The 17223-nt window shown below is 15.8% G+C and overlaps 4 protein-coding genes across 4 annotated transcripts, besides 34 other annotated features; all 4 read left to right on the plus strand. All coding sequences in view use genetic code 6, as the record gives it.

The window, feature by feature from the left end:
- Positions 1 to 651: 651 nt before the first annotated feature.
- Positions 652 to 712: a microsatellite.
- Positions 652 to 762: a microsatellite.
- A 176-nt stretch (positions 763 to 938) lies between these two features.
- Positions 939 to 965: a microsatellite.
- A 184-nt stretch (positions 966 to 1149) lies between these two features.
- Positions 1150 to 1213: a microsatellite.
- Positions 1214 to 1540: 327 nt separating this feature from the next.
- Positions 1541 to 2856, plus strand: IMG5_166880 (hypothetical protein; the record flags this gene model as incomplete). Its single annotated transcript, XM_004030083.1, has 3 exons — positions 1541 to 1896; positions 1935 to 2071; positions 2139 to 2856. Coding segments are annotated over 3 exons (903 nt in total), but the record flags the coding sequence as incomplete, so codon positions are not given.
- Positions 2857 to 3407: 551 nt separating this feature from the next.
- Positions 3408 to 3470: a microsatellite.
- Positions 3471 to 3474: 4 nt separating this feature from the next.
- Positions 3475 to 3517: a microsatellite.
- A 22-nt stretch (positions 3518 to 3539) lies between these two features.
- Positions 3540 to 3636: a microsatellite.
- Positions 3571 to 3609: a microsatellite.
- Positions 3637 to 3663: 27 nt separating the features above from the next.
- Positions 3664 to 3708: a microsatellite.
- A 95-nt stretch (positions 3709 to 3803) lies between these two features.
- On the plus strand, positions 3804 to 4604 carry IMG5_166890 (hypothetical protein; the record flags this gene model as incomplete). Its single annotated transcript, XM_004030084.1, has 1 exon — positions 3804 to 4604. The coding sequence occupies one exon, from the start codon at positions 3804 to 3806 to the stop codon at positions 4602 to 4604; it is 801 nt and encodes a 266-aa protein (XP_004030132.1).
- A 26-nt stretch (positions 4605 to 4630) lies between these two features.
- Positions 4631 to 4679: a microsatellite.
- Positions 4645 to 4682: a microsatellite.
- A 33-nt stretch (positions 4683 to 4715) lies between these two features.
- Positions 4716 to 4777: a microsatellite.
- Positions 4716 to 4781: a microsatellite.
- Positions 4742 to 4781: a microsatellite.
- Positions 4742 to 4791: a microsatellite.
- Positions 4792 to 5274: 483 nt separating this feature from the next.
- Positions 5275 to 10451, plus strand: IMG5_166900 (hypothetical protein; the record flags this gene model as incomplete). Its single annotated transcript, XM_004030085.1, has 4 exons — positions 5275 to 5885; positions 9631 to 9816; positions 9867 to 10181; positions 10222 to 10451. The coding sequence occupies exons 1-4, from the start codon at positions 5420 to 5422 to the stop codon at positions 10449 to 10451; spliced, it is 1197 nt and encodes a 398-aa protein (XP_004030133.1). The 5' UTR covers positions 5275 to 5419.
- Positions 6249 to 6281: a microsatellite.
- Positions 6249 to 6299: a microsatellite.
- Positions 8547 to 8580: a microsatellite.
- Positions 8860 to 8902: a microsatellite.
- Positions 8866 to 8914: a microsatellite.
- Positions 8872 to 8946: a microsatellite.
- Positions 8876 to 8917: a microsatellite.
- Positions 8898 to 8954: a microsatellite.
- Positions 9238 to 9280: a microsatellite.
- A 1333-nt stretch (positions 10452 to 11784) lies between the features above and the next one.
- Positions 11785 to 11823: a microsatellite.
- Positions 11824 to 11970: 147 nt separating this feature from the next.
- Positions 11971 to 12021: a microsatellite.
- A 1216-nt stretch (positions 12022 to 13237) lies between these two features.
- IMG5_166920 (hypothetical protein) lies at positions 13238 to 14548 on the plus strand. The gene has a single exon (XM_004030086.1). The coding sequence runs from the start codon at positions 13389 to 13391 to the stop codon at positions 14025 to 14027; it is 639 nt and encodes a 212-aa protein (XP_004030134.1). The 5' UTR covers positions 13238 to 13388; the 3' UTR covers positions 14028 to 14548.
- A 282-nt stretch (positions 14549 to 14830) lies between these two features.
- Positions 14831 to 14912: a microsatellite.
- Positions 14841 to 14908: a microsatellite.
- Positions 14843 to 14880: a microsatellite.
- Positions 14849 to 14907: a microsatellite.
- Positions 14863 to 14916: a microsatellite.
- Positions 14866 to 14906: a microsatellite.
- Positions 14917 to 15039: 123 nt separating the features above from the next.
- Positions 15040 to 15077: a microsatellite.
- Positions 15064 to 15099: a microsatellite.
- Positions 15100 to 17223: the final 2124 nt, after the last annotated feature.

Consider the following 17223-nt stretch of genomic DNA (forward strand, 5'->3'; position numbering starts at 1 on the left):
GATGAACAAAAAAACGTCTGCCTTGATATTATTGGATAAGAACATGCAGATTTAATAAAAATATTCAAATTTTTAGTAATTTCTTAGTTCACACCTTAAGTTTAAAATCATTTAAGACATAAATCATTGTCTGTTTATGAAAATAAAGAAAGCTTTCTACAAAACGAAAGTTAATATATGCAGAATTCAAATGAAAATAAAAATTTAAATAATAATAATAATTATATTAATTAATAAAATAATACAATACAAGATGGAAATGTAAATTAATTTAATTTAAATGATTTTGAAATAAAAAATCTAAATAATTAAAATAATAGTAATATAAATTATACTTAAAATAATCAATTTTTTAATAATTAAATATAATAATAATATTAATCTGCAGATAATATATAAAAAGAAGGATTTTTAAATTTTTAAAATTAAAAAAAATAAAATTAAGAAATTTAAGATATATCAAAAGATAATGAGAAAAATAATTATTGTAAATAAAGTTTATGCAATAATTAATATATGCCAAATATATAAGATTATAATTTATTAAATTAATAATAATTTTATTTTAACAAATAAAGTTTAATTGTTTAATAATATTAATAATAATAAATATAATTACATTAAAAAAATTAAACAATGTATTTGTAGAATTAATAATAATAATAATAATAATAATAATAATAATAATAATAATAATAATAATACTAATAATTATTACTTTTATAATAATAAAAATTAATATAAAATTAACAATAAATATAACCCTAATAATAATTACCAGAATAAATATAATAGTTATAATTGAATGCTTAAAATCAATAAATTTAATAAAAGTAATTTTTTAATAATAATAGTAATAAATATAATAATAGTAAAATAATAAATTAAATTTATAAAAATAAAATAATCTTTAATCATCATTATATTAATAATGATTTTTTTTATTTTTATTTTTATTTTTATTTGTAGTTAAAATATTTCATTTATATAGGTTTAAATATTTGCATTTTTTTATATTTAATTAAAAAAAAAATTATAATATTATAAATTAAAAATAAAATATTTTAAATAATGTTTTAATATTTTTTAATTAAATTAAATTTTTAAATATTATTTTTAATTTTATTTATATATATTTCTTATAAAATATTTTTTTATTTAATTATAATAATTTTTTTTTTATATATATATATTAATTATTTTTATTTTATATTTAAATTAAATAAAATAAAAAATAAAAAGATTTAAAGAGGAGAAAAATAATTTAAACAAATACAAAGAAAAAAACAAAATAAAATTAAAACCTTTAAAATAAATATAATTTATTTAGTTTATAATTAAATAAAAAAAAAATATAATATTAATATTTCTAAAAAAAATATAAGAAAAAAATAAAAACACGCATTTTATAACAACAAATCAAATATGAAACTTGCATTAGTATTTTTGTTAGTATTTTCATGTAAAAAATCACATTATTTTAATATATTTTACTTTTTTTTAATCCTAACCATAAAAAAAATTAAAAAAACAATATTATATTATATAAAGACTGTCATACAAAAAAGTTTAATTCTTATATTTTAAATTATAATGAAAACATATAATCTTAATCTCAAGTTATTAATTAATCTTAAGAAGATTATCTTAGTGTATTAAGTCATAATATGGGTTTATTAACTTCTAAACCTACGCAAAAAGTAATCAGCTTTTTAAAAGAAAACGGAAAGCCACATTCTAGTGTCTTAAAGCCATTGGATATGAATTATTTATTCATTATTGAAGGAGATTTAGATGAAAGTTCATAATAATAAATAATGAAATCTCCTCTTTAATCAATCATCGAATTAAATGAAGAAAAAGATAATCTTCTTTTAGACGCTATATTTAACTTAGGTAAAAAATAATATTTTTATTTTATTAAAAAAAAAAAGATAATCCATAATCAATAATCAATTAAACTTAATAATTCGAAAATTAAAGAAAAGAATTTTACATTTATTCTTAATAAGAATAGTCTTTCGAAAAATACTAAGATATTTTCGGTTTAAAATTATTACAAAATCAAGACGTAAAAAAATATATATTTTTTTATTAATATATATAAAATATTTCTTTCAAATTAAATATTAAAAAAGGGAAATTTATATTTAAAAGATGTTTAAATTAACAAAAATTATTTTAAACAAATGAAATTATAAAAATGTGTAAATTAAGTATTAGATTCTTAATATAGTTTTGATGCTTAAAAAAACTTAATATCAAAGAAAAATAGTTTATAATAAATTAAAATAACAGAAAATAACAAAGAATCTGTGAAATAATTCTTAAATGATATTTGTGCTGCAAATATATTATCAAGTTCATTTGTTGCAGGAGATTAGCCTACTTTCTTAACAATTCATATTTCTTCCCTTCCTTTATTAAAACAAAATGTTTCTGAATCAGAATTTGAACTTTCAATGGAAATTTTATCTTTAATTATAAAAAATGTATCGTTTTTTTATATATGTTTTTAATTTTATAAAAAAGGCTACTAAAAATTTTGATAGAAAACTCCTTTCTGAAAATGTATATGGATAAGTTATTTTTATTTAAGAAAATGAAAAATAATTATTAAGTTCTTCACATTTGTTCGAAAGAATTTAATCTAATAGCTAATATAGAATTTTAGCTTAAACTTCATAACTTACAAAATCAGTATTTTATTATAAATTTTCTAATTTTTATTTTAAAATTTTTTATTTTAAGTAATAATATTCATAATCTTATGTTTTGAGAGCTTGGTTTGGATTTTTCTTTACAGCTTTAGTATTTTTTGTTTGCTATGCTATGTTTAGTTTAGATATTTAAAAGGATTCGCTTCTTTATGCTAAGTTTATCGCCAATGATGCAAAATGAATTTTTTTATTATAAATATTAAAATTGTTTTCTATTTTTTTTTATTTAAATTAAAAATAAAATAGAATTATTTATTAAATTTAAATTATGATAAAAATAAATTTAATATAAGAAAAAATTATAAAATTTTAGTATTTGTTATTATATTAATTTCTAATATTATATATATATTTTTATATATATTTGATATAAAAAATAATAATAATATAATAATAAAAAATTATTAAGATTTTAAATATAAAATTAAAATGAATATTATTACAAAATAGATTTTAATTTAAAAAAAGATATTATGTTTTAAATTTTTTGATTTATTTCTAAATAAAAAAAAAAAAAAAAAAAAATGAATAATGAATAATGATTAAAAAAAAAAAATATGGAATATGTTAATATATATATATAGAATTAAAAATTAATAATATAAATATTATAAAAAATATTTAATTATTTTTAATATTTAATATTATATATAATTTATTTAGTTTTCTAGAATATTCATTTTACATATTATATAAAAAAAATAAAAAAAAATTAATATAATAAATTAAAAAAAAATTGAAAAAAAAAATCAATTAATTATTATTAGAAATAAAAAATAATTATATATAAAATAAAATATATAAAACTATATGTGTAATTAAATATATATATTTAAAAAAATATAAAAACATATATATTAATATATATATATATATATATATATATATAAATAAATAAATAAATAAATATAAATAATTTAATACTTTTATTAATAAATTAATTAATAAAATATTAAATAAAAATCAAAAAAATAAATAAACAATAAAATATTTAATATGTTAATACATAAAAGTTCTTAGTTATTTAAATCTAAAATCTTGGTTATTATTTAATAACCATATTTTAATTTTTCAAATTTCTTAATGACAGATGAAGAAAAATAGAGAAAAGCTTAAGCAGCTCAAGAAATAATTTAGAAAGAAACATGGCACATGCCTCATCCTATATGGACTGAAAATGAAGTTAAAGATGTTAAAATTACTCATCTATAGCCTAGTACAATTGGAGATTCTTTTGCTAATATATTTATATAATCTTTAAGATTATCATTTGATATTATGAGTGGTTACAAACAAATATTCCCTTGGTAAGATAAAACTAAACCTATTTCAGAGAAAAAATGGTTAAATAGAATGTTGTTTTTAGAAACAGTAGCTGGAGTTCCTGGTTTTGTAGCTGCTATGCATCGTCATTTAACTTCTTTAAGAAACATGTAAAGAGATTATGGATGGATACATACGTTATTAGAAGAGGCAGAAAATGAAAGAATGCATTTGTTGACTTTTATGAAAGTCTAAAAACCTTCTCCTTTATTCAGAATGGGAGTAGTTTTTGCACAATTTGGATACGTCGGTCTATTTAGTATTTTATATATGTTTTTCCCTAAGGTTTGTCATAGAGTAGTCGGATATTTAGAAGAAGAAGCAGTTAAAACTTACACACATTGTATTGAAGTTATTAATTAGGAAGGATCCCCGATTTCGCATTGGAAAACTATGGTCGCACCATAGATTTCCAGAAACTATTGGTATTTATCTGACAATGCATCACTTTTAGATGTAATTTATGCTATTAGAAAAGATGAAGAGCATCATAGGGATGTAAACCACACATTAGCTGATAAATAAATTTTAGATAAAAATTAATTTCCTCCAGGACATTGATAAAAAAGAAAGGGTTTTTATAATTATTATAATTTATTCTTATCTTTTTTATTATTTATATCTTATTTTTATATATATATTTTAAAAACAATAGTTATTGCTTTATTATCATTTATTTTTTTATATTTTATATTTTATTTTATTTTTTTCATTTTTTATTTTTTTTATTTTTTATTTCTTTGCTTTTCTATAAATTTCTTAAAATTCTTACATTATTTTTTCTATTTTAAAGAAAATCAAAATCATAATATTTTTATTTTTTAGATAAAATTAATCATAAAACTGATATAATTAATATAAATTTTATTTTAATATTTATTATTATGAGAAAAAATTTATTATTTTATAAATATTAATTAATTTAATTATTTTATTCATAAAAACCAGAATTATTATTGTAACATGATTTCTATAATTATTTTAATATAAATATAAATTAAAATATTTATTATACAAAAATTTATACCCAAAATGAACAAAAAACAAAATTATTCTTCTAAAAATAAATTATTTTAAGTAAAGAAATATTAACAAAAATTGATAAAAAAAATACAAATTTACTATAATAAATATATAATAATCAAAATCTTTATAATTTTTTACAAGATAATAAACGTATTATAATTTTGTATTTTCAAAAAGACTGACTTGATTGATGAATTAAAGTAAAAAAAGTTAAAGAAGTTAAAGAAATTATCATGAAAGAAACATACTTGGTATTTATCTCATATTATATTAACTGAATATTAAGAAAAAGATATAAAAGTAACCCTATTGTATTAGAAATAAATTCATTAATATATTCGTTTGATATTATGAGTGGTTACAAACAAATATTCCCTTGGTAAGATAAAACTAAACCTATTTCAGAGAAAAAATGGTTAAATAGAATGCTGTTTTTAGAAACAGTAGCTGGAGTTCCTGGTTTTGTAGCTGCTATGCATCGTAATTTAACTTCTTTAAGAAACATGTAAAGAGATTATGGATGGATACATACGTTATTAGAAGAGGCAGAAAATGAAAGAATGCATTTGTTGACTTTTATGAAAGTCTAAAAACCTTCTCCTTTATTCAGAATGGGAGTAGTTTTTGCACAATTTGGATACGTCGGTCTATTTAGTATTTTATATATGTTTTTCCCTAAGGTTTGTCATAGAGTAGTCGGATATTTAGAAGAAGAAGCAGTTAAAACTTACACACATTGTATTGAAGTTTTATCCCCGATTTCGAATTGGAAAACTATAATGGCAACATAAATTTCCAGAAAATACTGGTGTTGGTGTTATTATTATAGAACATCATTTTTTATGTCATTTATACGATTTAAATAAGATGAAAAACATAGAGATTTAAACCTAACATTTGCTAATAAATAATTTTATGAGAAAAACTTATTAGAAATCGGATATTTAAATTTTTTTAATTAAAGTTATAAATTAATAAATAATTTATTATTATAAAATATTCATATATATATTTATTAAATAAGTATAAAATATATTTTTTAAAAAGTTTAATTTTTTTCTCTTTTTTTATATATATATTTATTTATTTTAATTTTTAAAAATTAAATTTATATTGAATATATTTAAGGCTTAGTATTTTTAAAAAAATACTGATTTAGTACTCTTATTTTGTTTGTATAAATAAAAAAGATAAAAAAATAAAAAAAATAAACATAAATATAAATAAAAATGTAAATAATTAAAGATAGAATAATGAAAATTCTGGATAGCGATTCAGATAAAAATATATATAATCAATCACACTTTAACTTTACATTAAAAGGGGGAAAATATATATCCGAAATGTTAATAGCAGAAGCAATTTTAGAAAAAAACAGTAACAAACAAATCATTTATAAAAAAAAAAAAAAAATAGTAAATTATCCTATACCAATAGTATGTAAATGGTACAATAAATATAAAGATGGAAAAATAATATAAATAGAAGGTGTAACTGGTGCCTTTTATTAGCTAAATACAGATGATATAAACACATAGTATAGTTAATTATAAATATATAAATTTATTAAATATTAAATATAAAAGAATTTTAGTAGAAGCAACACCTTAATTAGAAAATGACGAATTTTAAGGTGAATGTTTAAAAATAGAAAGTGAAATAATTGAATTGAATCAAAATATAGAAGAAGAAGTATAGGAATTATTAGAAGCAGGAAGGGTAAAAATATTAACAAAACTGTTAAATATTGAAAAAGAGGAATAACATTAAATACATTTACCCCAAGATTGCATACTAGAATTAGATTAAGAAAAAATAAAATTAAGTATAAATGATAATAATATAGAATTTAACACAGAATGTAATTTAGAAGAATATTAGCCTCAAATAAAAATAATAAAAAAAACAAATAATTTATTTTAATTAGATTTTTAGAAAAATAAATATACGTTATAAGCTGAAAATAATTCAAGAAGGGATGTGATTGCAATTGCTTTAAGAATTTTATGTTTGAAATAAAATAGTAATGACAAAATTCAGGAAAATACGAATATGATATAAAGTTAAGTTTACGAACAATAATTTAAAATAAATAAATTAGTAAAAGAACTTTCCTAAGTTTAATAAGAAAAATAAATTTTAAAAATTCAATTATAAAAATATGAAAGAATAATCGAAAGGCACGAATAAAAAATCGAACTTTTAGAAATGCAAACAAAAGAAATAAAAGAGAAATTCTACGAAGAACATTAAAAAATCGAATAATTAGATAAAGTTCATTAATAATTTTTGAATGAAAAATTTTTTTTTTATAACAAATCGAAAGTTTGAGAAATGAACTTGAAAAAAAAGATGAAGAAATTGAAAATTTAAAAAAATAAAATGAAGAATAAACTAAATAAATTTAATTTAATGAACTAGCCAAATAATAAGAAATAGAAAAGTATTTTAATGAAATTTAATTAATATAAGTTTAAATGTAATGTTGGATTAAAAAAAATTATTAACTTTAAGCATAAATTAATTAAATATAAATTAAAAGTGAAGAATTAATTAATGAAAATGAGAACTTATAAAATTAAATTAACCATATGAATAAAAAATATAATAGCTTATAATAAGAAAAAATCTCTTCTAATAATTAAATTAATATCGATGGAAAATAAACTTTGCATTTAAATACTAGTATATAAAAGTAAAATATTTAAAAAAATGAAAACATAGATATTTCTATTATGGAGATTCTTAAAAATTAACTATAAAATAAAATTCTGGAAATCGATGATCTTAAAAAAAAAATAAGTTCACTAGAAATATAATTTGATAAGTTAGTATTATTATGTTTATTTATTTTATTATTTTTTTAAAAAAGACTTAGTTAGACATATGTAAAAGATTTAAAATAAACAAATGAAAAAAATATATCAACTATAGGAAATTAATAAATGTTTTAAAATATTGTAATTACTTTTTTTTATTTTAATTATTTTACAAAAAAAAAAAAATTAATAATTAAAGGTAAATAATTTAACCGAACTATTAACTGACAAAGAGTTAGCATTATAAAATTAACGAGAAATAAATAAGCAATTATATTAATAATTAAAAAATTTATAAAAATGAAAAAAATTAAAATATATTTATATATATATATATATATTTTATAATTTATTTTTATATAATAATTATTATTTTTTTTTTAAAACAAAAAAACAAAAATCAATCATACTCATATTAATTATAAAATAAAATTAATAACAAAATCATTTTTATCGTTTAATTGTTTAGTTAAATTTTTGAAATATATTATTTTAATTTTAATAATAATAATTATGATTAAAACTATTTATTGAAAATATTATCATTTTTTAAATAAATTAATTACATTAGATTATTCTTATTTTGTTTTAAAATTTCCTTTGAAATTATTACTTATTATAATTTAAGATTAAAACTTAGTTTTTTTTTATATTATTCAAAATATTTAATTAATTAAAATATCTTAAATAATGTATTTTTGTATATTATTAAAATTATTATAATAATTTAAAAATAAATTAATTTATTAATTGAACTACTTCTATCTAAATAATAATTAAACAAAAAATATTAAGATATTAATGTTTCAAATTTTAAAAATAATAAATAGTGACTATTTTTTATGGAAAAAACTAATATTTACTTTTTTAAATAAACAAAAGAAATTATATATTTATAAAAATTCATAAATAAATTTTTAAAAGAAAAAATAAATTAAAATTAGAATTTATATATCAATAATATAACAAATTAAATAAAATAAATAAATATATATATAAATAAATATATAAATATATATATATATATATTATTTTAAAATATAAATAATTATATATATTTTTAAATTAATTATTTAATACTTTTTTCTTATTATTAGTTTTTTTTTTTAAAAAAAAAAATAATTAAATTATTTATTTTTATATTAAAAACATGTTTATATATATATTTGCAATCAAATTTAATTAAATTTTTTATAAATATTTAAAAAATAAAATTGAAAATTGTCAAATAAAAATAATTTTATTTAATTTATTAATAAAATATATTAAGAAAAAAAAAAAAAATTCAATAATAATTTTTTATAAATTAATATAAAATATTAATTTACTTTTATTATATTTATTTTTTAAAAAATATATATATATATAAAAATATTTAAATAAATAAAAATAAAACGAAAAATAGGGTTGCTGCTAATCAGATACAAGAACAACAAAATTTGATAAACAAAATGTAGATTATATGAAAATATCAAATTATTATTGTGATAATCCAACCCAATAAAAAATAGTCAAAATATAATCATATGTTCGAGGAAAATAAGAACGTGAAAACGTTAAAATTTTAAAAAGTTAATAATTAGAACATATTCCTTCCCAAAAAATAGCAATTCCATACAATAAAAATCCATAAACTGATAAAATCTAAGTAGAATAAATTTTAAGTTAAAAGTACAATTGGCCCTTAAGACCTGAATTTAAAGATTTAATAAGGTTACCTCCTTATAAATTTATTTAATCAGAGGCTGTATATAAAGGATAATGGCTTAATGGAAAAAGACATGGAAGAGGAAAGTAATATTGGTCAGATGGTTCTGTTTATTAAGGAGATTGGGAAAATGATAAAGCAAATGGAAACGGACGATTAATCCATGCAGACGGAGATTATTATTAAGGATAATGGGTTAATGATAGAGCTTAAGGAAAAGGTAGATTTTAATTAAATAATTTATTCAATTATAATTTTTTTAAATTTTAGGTATATTTGTACATATAGATGGATAAATATATGAAGGAGATTGGGTAGAAGATAAATAACACGGGTTTGGAAAAGAATAATAATAATATTTTACATATGAAGGGTATTTTTATAATGGATTAAAACATGGCAAAGGAAAGCTTGTTTGGAAAAATGAAGAAGGATCTTATTACGAAGGAGATTTCGAAAATGGAATGATTTAAGGTTTTGGTACTCATTATTTTAAAGATGGAAAAAAATATTTAGGTAATTGGTAAAATAATAAAATGAATGGATATGGAGAACTTTATTATCATAATAAAAAAGTTTATAAAGGTTATTTTTTTTTTATTAAATAATAAAAAAATAAAAAAAGGCAATTTTGTAGATGATTAAAAATGCGGTTAAGGTGAAATGATTTATCCTGATGGAAAAAAATATGTTGGAGAATGGAAAAATAATAAATAAAATGGTGAAGGAACTGTTGTTGCCCATGATGGTAGAATTGGAAAAGGTTACTGGGTAAATGGAAAAAGAATGTAAAATTCGTCGAGAATTGACAAGGATAAAAATGAAGATTAATAATATGATAACGATATATATTGAAAAAAATAAAAATTATTATAAAGATAAATAATTATATACTAAAAATATATTTTATATTTTTTTTAAAAAAAGTTAGTAATTTTATTAATATTTTTTTTAACTTATAAAAAATAAATGTTTAACCTCGATAACATATTTTTTAAATTATTTAAACTTTTTTCTCCAGACTCACTGGCTTTTGGATAAGAAAACAATAAAACTTTTACAATCGAAGAGTTCTAACATAGTTAATAATTAAAAGAAAATATACAGGAAGGTGATATAGTATTAACAAAAACATAAAGTAGTATCTATGGACTTTTCAGAAAAGCAATAGATATAGAATATGATCATGCATCAGTATTTTTAAATAAAGAATAAGTATTACATATATCTCCTCCAAAAATAAGAATTATTAATTCAAATATTTTTTTAATGGAAAAATTTGAACCATTGATTTTTAGAGTTAATATGAATTAAAATGAAAGAAATATGTTTGTTGAGAAATTAAAAAAATTAGTAAATTAAAGCTATGATTATAAATCTTTACTTAGATTTTTAGGTTTAAAAGCTATTAGAAATATTTTCAAACTTAAACTTAATTACGGAACTAATTTTCATAATTTAGTATAACCGTATTATTTTATATAAAGTTTTTTATAATTTAAATTATTAATTATAAAATATAAAAAAGGAAAAATATGTAAAGAAGAATTTGTACAGATTTAATCATTTTTACTTTAGCTTCTTGTAGTAAAGACTTTATGATTGCACTTTAAAAAAATATAATGAAATTAAATTTTGCACAATTAAATGTTTTTAGTACTGATGATTTTAGATATCTTATTAATAATGAGAAAGGATTATTTGAAATTATATACCCAAATAAATAATAAATATAAGTAAAATATATATTTAACAATAATAAAAATATTATATATTATTTTAAAAGGATAAAAAGAAAAAATTGAGACAAATAATTAAAAAATACCTTAAATAGAATATGAAGATATACAAATAAATGAAAATCATTTATTTAAAAAAGGTTATAACAATTATGAAAAGGTATTTAATATGCTTTAATGGTTAGTAAATATAGCTGATGTTAATAAGCTTTTTAATTCAAACAATTTAAAAAAAATAAAATATTAATTAATGAATGAATAATATATATAATTAATAAGATTATTATATCTTATATATTAAGTAAAAAAATTATTACACAAAAAGAAAAAATATAAGAAAATAAACTTATTCTTTTAAAAATGTTTGTAGAAATTAATTTAATTATTTATAAAAATAAATATCTTTTAATAAAATACATAAATTAAAGCAGCAGATTATGAAAAAGAAAATATTATATTAATATATTATTTTAATATCTATATATTAAAATAAAATAGAGAAATATAAAAAAAAAAATTAAATAAATAAATATCATAGTAATTAGATATTATAATATTAAATTAATTTAAAAACAGAGAATAAAAAAAAATATATAATAGTATAAATAAATTACAAATATATATATAAATGTATATATATATTTATATATTTATATATTTTTATATTTATATATTTATATATTTATCATTATTTCTTTAATTTTTTTATATAATCTTAACATATAAATATTTTTATATATAAATGATTATCATTTATTTTTATTTTAAATTTTATCATAAAATTATTTAAATATATCTTTTATTCCTTAAATACTCATTAATTATTATCCTAACATTTATTCCCATCCTAAAACCCAATTTTTTGCTTCTTCTTTATTTTCTTCTTAAATCCATTCGCTTAAAATTTCTGCCATTTAAATTAAAAATCCATCTCCGATTAAATCTAATATTATACTTTCTTCTAAATTTTTACAAATTTACACAAATATTTTAAACTTATCTAATTATTATTATTAGAAAGGATTTAATTCGAATTAATTTAAAAAAAATTGTATTTTTGGTATAACGAATTTTAAAAGAATTTTTTAAATTTCTTTCTCTCCCAAAAACTCCTTCCATACTTTTATTAAATCCAATAATTTTTCACAATCATCATCAAAAAATTCCCATTTTTATAATTTCAAACTATATTTTTATAAAATAATATTCTTAATATCTACTAAATCTTCTTTTTAAACCAATGCAAGCCAAGGTTTAATCCATAACTCGGTTTTTATATCCAAATCTTCTTTATTAATAAAAAAAATTAGTTTCGGGATTATCACATTCTATAAAATATTATCCAAATTATAAATTTTAGAAACTTCTTCAAGCACATCTATAATCTCTAAATTTTCCTTTAAGTTTGTAGGATTAAATTCAATAATTAAAAACTTTCTTAATTCTTCTAAAAAACATTTTTCAATTAAAAATTTTATATTTTCTTACAATAAAAGTTTATTTTATTCATTTAAATTATTTTCTCGTCTAAGTTTTACTTCAAATTCTAATTCTTTTTCATAAATTTCAAGTTTTTCATTTTATTAATGCAACAATGTATTTTTTAATAGTTTTTTTATTTCATATATTTCTTTTAAAATTTCCAAAATCTATTATTTATTGAAAATAAAGGATTTCTGACATTTTTTTTCAAATTTTTTAATGAACAATTTTATCAATAAATAATGAAGTTTGTAAAAAATAAAATATTTTGGAGATTTTTGGAATATTTCTTGAAATTCCTTTGTTAAAAATTATTCTTTTTCTCCTTTTTTTTCATTAATTTCTTTTAGCATTTTCAATATACAAATTGTTTCTTGCTAATTTTGTTATTTTTCTTATATTTTTTGCTTTAATTGTTCTTAGAAATATTAATAATTAATTATTTTGTCTTTTTCGTTTTATATTTTTTACTCAAAATCAAGTTTCTTGGCCTAAACTTTATCAAATTTACTCATTATGACATAAGTATTAAAAATTCCTGAAATATTATTAAGAGGCTTAATAATATTTGATGAAATATTATTGCTTTAACGTAAAGAATAAATTTATTAAGAATAATCATAATCTTTCTTTTTAATTGAAAATTTTTCTATTTCTCCTTTTTCTTTTTCTTCTTGTTATTTTTTTTTTTATTTTTATTAAAAAGCATTATTATTTAATTTTTTTTAACTCAGATTTTTATTTTCTAAATATTCAAAAAATTTATTACCATAATTTTTCTTTTAATTATTTTTATTTTTTTTCTAATAAATTTTCTCAATTAAAATTTCATCAAAATCTTCATCATCTTTATCACTATTATCAACATCGATATTTAAATTTTTTAATATTTTTTTATTTTCTTTCTTTATTTCTTCTATATTTTCTTTAAGTACGAAATTTTATTTCTAAAACGCATCTATAGGTTTAGCTATTCCCTATTCATTTTTTCCTAATCCTTTTCCTTATTTATATCCCATTTTTACTAACATATTATACCCTTTTCCGTAACTATTTTATTATTCAATTTCTTCTTTGGAAGGAATAAATTTCTTTTATAACTCTTTTTTTTCTATCTTTTCATTTTTTTATATACCTTTTTTTCCAAAACTAATTGGTAAATTAAAATTTTGTTCGAATTTTTCTTCTATTTAAGAATTTTTTAATTTGAAATCGAAAATTTTTTTTTATCTTATTTCTTCGTGTTTAACTACTTCTTTTTATTCTTATACATTATTTAATTTTATTTTTTTCACAATTATTTCTTATACTTACTCGTCTGATTCTTCTTCTTAATCATCTCCGTTTTATATTTCCTCACTTTTTTCTTTGTAATCGAATTCATTTAAATCTTCATCATCTTCATCATTTAAATATTATAATGGATTAAAATTTTCTCTTGCTTGTTTGGCCAAAACAAAGTTTTCTTTTAAATTTTCTTCGTCAAAAGTAACTTTCTTTTTCTTTTTTTCTTTTACTTTTACTGTCTATTTACTTGGATTATACAATATTTCTCCACCTTTTCTAAACATATTTTATAATCCATTTTATTTGAAGTTAATTATAGGTTTTTTCTCTTATTCGCTTTCTTCCATAAAAACTCCATATATTTAATCTTCTTTTGTAAAACGTTTTTTAGCCTTTGTAAATTAAATAAAACCATCTTCATCTATATGTGCTCCTTAATACTCTTCTTCCATAGAGAATGGTGTAAATCCATTAATTCTCATTTTTTTAAATTATATATTTAATAATATAAATTATTTTTATAGACACAAATGAAAAAAAAGTAAAGAATTATTTTAATATTAAAAAAAAAAAGAATTTAAGTATATATTATTATTAAAGATTAATTCATTAGTTTATTAGTAAAAAAATGGTTTATAAAAAATTTAAATATAAAAAAATCTGTGATAGAAATATTATTTAATTTTATGTTATATATTTCTAAATATTTATATATAAATAATATATATATTATATATATTTATATATTTTTTTTATATTTTTTTTATTTATATTTTATTAATATTATTATTTTATTTTATTTTTTAATTTTAACCAAAATACATATTTAAAAATACATCTTTTTATTTATATATAATTTTTTTTTTTATATTTATTATTTCATTTTATATTAAATTATTGTAAATTTTCTTTTTTAATATTTAATAAATATTTTTTATTTTTATTTTTATATATTTTCTTTTTTTTATATATTAAAACATTTTTTTTATTTAAAATTATTTGATTATGATATAATATAATATATTTTTAATTTATCTTTAATTTATTTTATTTGAAATGTGTTCTTTTTTAATTTTTATTTTTTATATTAATTAAATTTTTATTTGTCTCTTATTAAAATATTAAGATTTTATTTATATTTTATTATATCTTAAATTTTTAAAAGAACTCTTTAAAATAATTTCAATCTTGCTTATTTATATTTCAGATTATAATTTCTGATATTTTTCTCTTTTAACACATAAATATTAGCATTTTACTCTTTAATTTTAATAATTTATTTTATATTATTTAAACTTCATTTTCAGCTAGTCCGAAGATTTTTTTTCAAAGAAAATATTATATTTATGAATATAATTTATTATTTTATAATTATAATTTTCAAAAAACAATTAAATGCCTTAATATTTTTTTTGTAAAACTCTTATAACATATTTTATATTCTATATGCATTTTAAATTTAATTAGTATTATTACAAATATTCATACTTTTAATAATTTTCTTTGTTTATTACTTAATTAATAAATTATTATGTATATTATTCATATTAATAATTTGAAGTAACATACTGTAGAATTTTAATTCTAATATTATTTTATAACTATTCAAAAAGTCAAAGCCTTCTAGAAGTTAAAATTATGAAATTATAACTATTTTATTATTATAAATATTAATTTTTTTCCAGTTATGATCCAAAGCTTAAATACTTAATTATTTTCGGCATATGAATAATAAAATTATTATCTTTTGTTTTAAAATTCACCTCCAAAAATTATTTTATTTTATTCATTTAAAATACTAATAAAATAAAAAATTAAAAAAAAAATCATGTCATTATTATTTGAATTATAAATTTTATAACTTTATTTTATTTTTATGAAAAAATAATTAAATAATTTAATTTATTTCCTTATGAATCTTAATATCTAAAGAGTTTTCATATACATAATTACTTTCTAGAACAACTATTATGTTTTAACCTTATTTTAAAATAAAGAATTAAATTTTTTATTAAATTATTTAATTTATTTATGTTATTCTCTTTTAATTTATTTGACTTATTTACAAATATTATAACATTAATCGAAAATAACAATATTCTATTTTAGCCTTAATAACTATTAGATTTTATGAATTAGCTTATAAACATTTTTATATTTATTTGTTTTTTAACTAAGTATTTTTAGCAATATTAATCAATGCAATTTTTACTTTTTGTTTGCGAAATTTCATTATTTTGAAAGCTTATTTTTATTTAGATCTTGATATTTTAAGCGAAGTTAGTTTCTTCCTTTCAAAATAAAAAACAAATGTTTTTACTCAATATTTAATACTTTGTTAATTTATTTTATTATATTGTTCATTCAGTTGTTCCTGTTCAATAAATAATTTAATATTTTTTTATATATTGATATTTTAGATAAGCAAAAAAAGATAATAAAAGTTTAAGTGTTTTTCTAATTTCTGAAGGATATTCAAAAAATTGATTTTATTTATTAAAAGCAGCTTTTATAAATTATATTTAACTTAAATAATTTATTTTCTATACCAAAATCAGCAATTAAGTATTATCTAGTAGTAAGTTTAATTTTATTTACTAATTTAATTCATATTAAATTTAAATAATTTATTATTATTTACATTTTCTTTTTATTAAATTAAAAAAAAAAAAAAAGAATAAACACAATTTTAAAATTTATTTATAAACTTACAATATAAAATAATAATTATTTATTTTTTTCGAAAAATTTTTAATAAATAATAAAAAATTATAAAATTCAACTTTAAAATATATATTTATAATTAATTTTCAAATATTACCTTAATATTTTAATTGATTTTAATACTAAATTTTCCTAAAAAATTATTAATTAGATTTTATTAATTTTGAATTGACAATATTATTAACAAAGTTTATAAAATATTATATTTAATTAAATTATATTATATTGATAAAATAAATTTTTAAAACTTTTTTATAGTAATTAAGAAACAAAAGATAATAAATAAAAATTATAAACATTTAATAATAGTTAATTTTTAGTTAATAAAAAAATCATTTTTTGCCTCCAATATCTAAAGAAGTAAGAATAATTAAAACAATAACTGTAATAACAAT

Source organism: Ichthyophthirius multifiliis, assembly GCF_000220395.1.
Source record: "Ichthyophthirius multifiliis unplaced genomic scaffold scaff_1120509251243, whole genome shotgun sequence".
In the NCBI taxonomy this organism is placed as follows: Eukaryota; Ciliophora; class Oligohymenophorea; order Hymenostomatida; genus Ichthyophthirius; species Ichthyophthirius multifiliis.